Source organism: Anopheles marshallii, chromosome 2, assembly GCF_943734725.1.
Source record: "Anopheles marshallii chromosome 2, idAnoMarsDA_429_01, whole genome shotgun sequence".
In the NCBI taxonomy this organism is placed as follows: Eukaryota; Metazoa; Arthropoda; class Insecta; order Diptera; family Culicidae; genus Anopheles; species Anopheles marshallii.
The window spans coordinates 86,605,441-86,609,919 of record NC_071326.1 but is presented as its reverse complement, the minus strand read 5'-3'; the positions used below and the strand labels follow the sequence as shown (position 1 = coordinate 86,609,919).

General features: G+C 50.9%; 1 protein-coding gene across 1 annotated transcript; it reads left to right on the top strand.

Annotated features, from left to right (window-relative positions):
- Positions 1-206: 206 nt before the first annotated feature.
- Positions 207-4,206, top strand: LOC128710167 (protein krueppel). The gene is made up of 2 exons (XM_053805209.1): positions 207-246; positions 2,540-4,206. Exons 1-2 carry the CDS (start codon positions 207-209, stop codon positions 4,204-4,206), a joined length of 1,707 nt encoding a protein of 568 aa, XP_053661184.1.
- The last annotated feature ends 273 nt before the right edge of the window (positions 4,207-4,479 follow it).

The following is a 4,479-nucleotide window of genomic DNA, read 5'->3' as shown; positions in this document are numbered from 1 at the left end:
TTTTATAGTGTGAAATTTACAACCGGTCCTTGGTTATCACGACGGGTTATAACAGTGCAGTGTGGTAGGGTGTTGTGTGAAGTTGCATGTGCGGGAAACGAGTGATAGCATAACACTTCCAAACATCATCAGGAAACGCAGTGTTCGGCTACGGATCATTCACCGGCAGACGGTAAACTACGGAACCAGCAAGTGACAAGGCAGTTATGGCTTTGTCGCTTCTGCAGGACGCTCAAACAGCAAGAGGTAAGGATCGCCACAAGTTTCACTACCACTTCCCGCACACGTCGCACGTCCATCGCGAACAGAACCAGTTGGCGGTCGAAGCCGAACGGCACGCGAAGGGTTAGATTGCTTTAATTGATTCAATTTAAAGACCAACGGTGGGTCTTTGAGATCAAGACGAACCGTGAATGAAAGTGAAACTTTACTGCCCCGGCCGTTTGCTATCGCTCGGCTTCGCACACATCCACACACACACACAGCTGACGGGCCCCAACAATCCCTTGCCGTGAGCGTCCTTATCGCAACACAAACACCGTGGCACCGTGGCTCCATGCGCAGTGCAAGGTCTCTTTCGCTTTATGTACTACATAAGGACACGGTTAAGGCTGGCCGGATCCTTTCACTTTCCATTCACACTCTCCGGGTGGCTTCACACTTTCGAGCGAGTTAAATTACACGGGGTGAGGAAATCCATTTGTGTTTTGTTTCTCGCATCGAAGCAGAGAAGAAAATTATGTTGAAAACATTGTTTTTGGGAATAATATTGAAACGGATGTTTCAGTAAATTCGGTGAGTAATTGGGAAACAGTTGAAAAAAATCTTAAATTCAATGCAAAATTTTTTGAAGGTCAATCAGTTAACAAAAAAAACTCAAGTAAAGAGGAATTGGTATTTTCTAACAATTCTCGTTGGACAATACGACTTTGAGAAATTATATTCTTACTTTTTTTAATTGCAAACAACAGGTTTAGCTTGTGGATTTTGCAATACAATTTTAGATTTATTATTAATATCACTATAACTCTCGGGGATTAGCTTCGACATGTTGTTTTCGCAAATACCGACGGCAATTTCAACAAGAACCAAATTTAATCAAGCACACGACTCGCTCCTCCCGAAATGAAAAGGGAAATAAATAAAACCACCACCCACATACACACGCCCGTGCGTTAGAACAGGCGTAATGTAAACAAGAATTAATTTCACTTCCTGATCCTGGATAAACGAGAACCAACACACACAAAAAAACCAAGCGAACAGGAAACTCAATCAAGCTAGCTCACGTGAAACGCCCGAGAAAAACCGGAAAGTAAAGAAATAAATATGTAATATAAAAAAATCTTCTTCCGGCTGAAAGGGGTTTTGCTGAGGAACTCTTTCACCTTTTCCTTTACTAAACACCCTAAACATGCTCATTTCCCCCCCCCCCCCCTATTCCTCTTACTACGCGGTGGAATGGCAAGCGTGGGGAGTTCTAATTTTGACGAATGAAAGTGAAACAAACAAACAAAAACCAACGTAAACAATCAATACAAGCTCCATTGATAAGCGAAGGGAGAAAAAGAAAGAAAGAGAGAGAGTGAAAGAGAAAGAGAGAAAGAGAGCAGAAGAGTGACGTTAAATAAAGGATTAAGTTCAACACGGATGAAAAACGTGTGGCACGAAACCGAGCGCGCCAAAAACCGCCCCAAAAGTACACACACTCCAACATCATGCGTGGTGAAAAATAGCTGTAATAATAATAGCAACATAAATAAAAACCCTCCAACGCCTACTGCAAGGATATCGTTTTCCATCCACGGGCGCGAATGTGTGTATATGTGTGCGGCGGGTTTTGTTGTTGCCGGAGCAACAGCCACACACGCGCGAGTATGCGCCACCCTTTTCGGCTTGCTTCGGCGGGGAGCACAAGGGGAGGAAAACTGGGTCGTGATGGGTGGGAAAACCCATTCAATCCGTCTCGCCGCGGGCTCGACGGTAGACGATGACGGCAAGGGCACGCAAACATGGTCGGTCGGACCGGCGGGGCTTTGTTTTGTTGCTCGGCTGTTCAGCGTTGCCGCGTACACACATGGGACGGATCCTGTTTTCCGGGGGGTTTTTTTTTCTCGTCCGCACACTACGATGTGTGCAGATTTTCCGACCAGCGTGTTAGTATGTGTGGTGCACCGTACGAGTTAAGGCAACTCGTTTGGCATACGCGTTGCTTTCGGTTCTGAAGAGAGCCGAGAGCCGAAAGGATCTGTTTTGAACGACGAAAGGATACGGGACGGTTTGTTGCTCACATGGAGCCGGCTTTCGCTTCGGTTTGCCGGTATTTGTTGAACATGCGGAGCGGTTTCCTTGGTCTAGAAATAGTACTATGTACCGTGCAGTCAAACATTGAGCCAAGCAGCTATTGTGTGTGTCTATTTTCGGAAGGTCTTTGATGAACGGCTTCAAATACATTTATCCTTTTATCCTTAAAGCAATTTTTTGGTTTCATTTTATTCATGAAATATTATTCCTTCTCTTCCCATCATCTCCTTCATAGGATTAGCCGCCGTCCGTACGTTGCAAGGTATGAACCGTGACGAAGAGCGTAGCCTGTCGGTCTCCCCGCCACTCACTGGCCAGCGCCAGCAGCACCATCTCGGTATGAACTTCCAGCACACGCCTTCCCTTTACGGTGGATTCCACCCAGCGACCGCTTCCGCCATGGGTATGCTTGCCCCGCAACTGCTGGCCGCCAACCAGACGGCCGCAGCCGCACTGATGGCCGCCGGACTGCCCATGTCCCTGCGGGCATCGCTCGCTACCGGTCTCTTCCCACCGCATGCTGCCCTGTTCGGTGCGTGGGCACCTCCGACGCCCACCAGCAATAACAGCAGTCCCCCACCGCCCCAGAGCCCGATCTCGCCCGCCCTCAGCCATAAGAGCTCCAAGTCGCTTAAGCTGAGTGCAGCGGCCGCCGCCAACAACAACAACAACAGCAGCAGCACGAACAACAATCACATCGTCTCCACCACGTCCGAGATACTGCCACAGACGAAGAAGCTCACGAAGCGAAAGCACCAGGCCGCGTCCCGCAAGGAGTCGGCCGCATCACACCATCACCATCATCTGCATCACCTGATGCGATCACCGAGCCATTCGCATCCGCACCATCTGACGATCCCGGTCGACATTCCGGTGAGTCCGGGACCAATCTCACCACCGACCTCTGGCTCATCACCGCAGTCGAACGGTAGCGTCGAACTGCCGACCACGATCACCACCACGACCACCTCGAACAACAACAACACCTCCTCGTCGACGTCCTGTTCGTCGGTGACGTCACGCGATCCTTCCCGCGACAAGGTGTTCACCTGCAAGATCTGCAGCCGCTCGTTCGGGTACAAGCACGTCCTGCAGAACCACGAGCGGACGCACACGGGCGAGAAACCGTTCGAGTGTCCCGAGTGCCACAAACGATTTACGCGCGATCATCACCTCAAGACGCACATGCGACTGCACACGGGCGAGAAGCCGTACTCCTGCACGCACTGCGACCGTCAGTTCGTGCAGGTCGCTAACCTGCGCCGACACCTCCGTGTGCACACCGGCGAGAAGCCGTACGAGTGCGAGATGTGCGACCAGAAGTTCAGCGACTCGAATCAGCTGAAGGCGCACATGCTCAGCCACAGCGGCCAGAAACCGTTCCACTGTGATAGGTGCAATTCGAGCTACCGGCGGCGGCACCATCTACTCCACCACAAGTGCGGTCTGCCGAGTCCGCCGACACCCGCCGTCAGTCCCGCCGCCAGTGGCGATCACCTGTCCGACCATGCCAAGTCCGTGTGCGGGGGCTCCGAATCGAGTGATCTATCGCTGGACGGACTGTCCAAGATTCCGACCACACCGGGCATGCTGTTGCACCAGAAGTTCCCCGGTTTGACACTGCCGCTCAACTTCGGTCCCCTGCCGGAGGTGAAGGCGGATTCCGGCGCTGCCGCCATGGATCTGCGTGCGTCTAGTCGGTCTCGCACGCCACAACAGATCGCGCACATCAAGAGTGAACTGCCCGAGCAGACGGAACCGGAGGATCTTAGTATGCATTCGCCTCGCTCGCCCGTCTCCATGGAGGAGCTGGACGAGCTGGACGATGCGGCCACACTCTACCTCAAGCAGCGCCAACAGCTGCTCCAGCAACAGCAGCAACATCACGGGATGGAGCTGTAAGCGAACAGGGAAGACAACTAAAACACACACAAACACAAGAAACCAAAAAGAAACTCCTCGTCAAACACACACACACATATGAAAACACACTCAGTCACACAAACTCACCTCAAGATGCCAATCTATTAACTAAAGAATTACTGTTAAGAGTCACTACTGCTGCTAGAGCGTGTTGATGGTGGCGCCCTCTATACAAAAGGTTAAAATAGGAGAATTTATATATATGCCCCCGGGATTCTGAAACCTCTGGATCGGGGATGATAAACATTTATG

Coding starts and splice junctions, on each gene's coding strand:
- LOC128710167 (XM_053805209.1), top strand. CDS start 207: ATGGCTTTGTCGCTTCTGCAGGACGCTCAAACAGCAAGAG. Junction 247..2,539: donor GGACGCTCAAACAGCAAGAG/GTAAGGATCGCC, acceptor TCTCCTTCATAG/GATTAGCCGCCGTCCGTACG.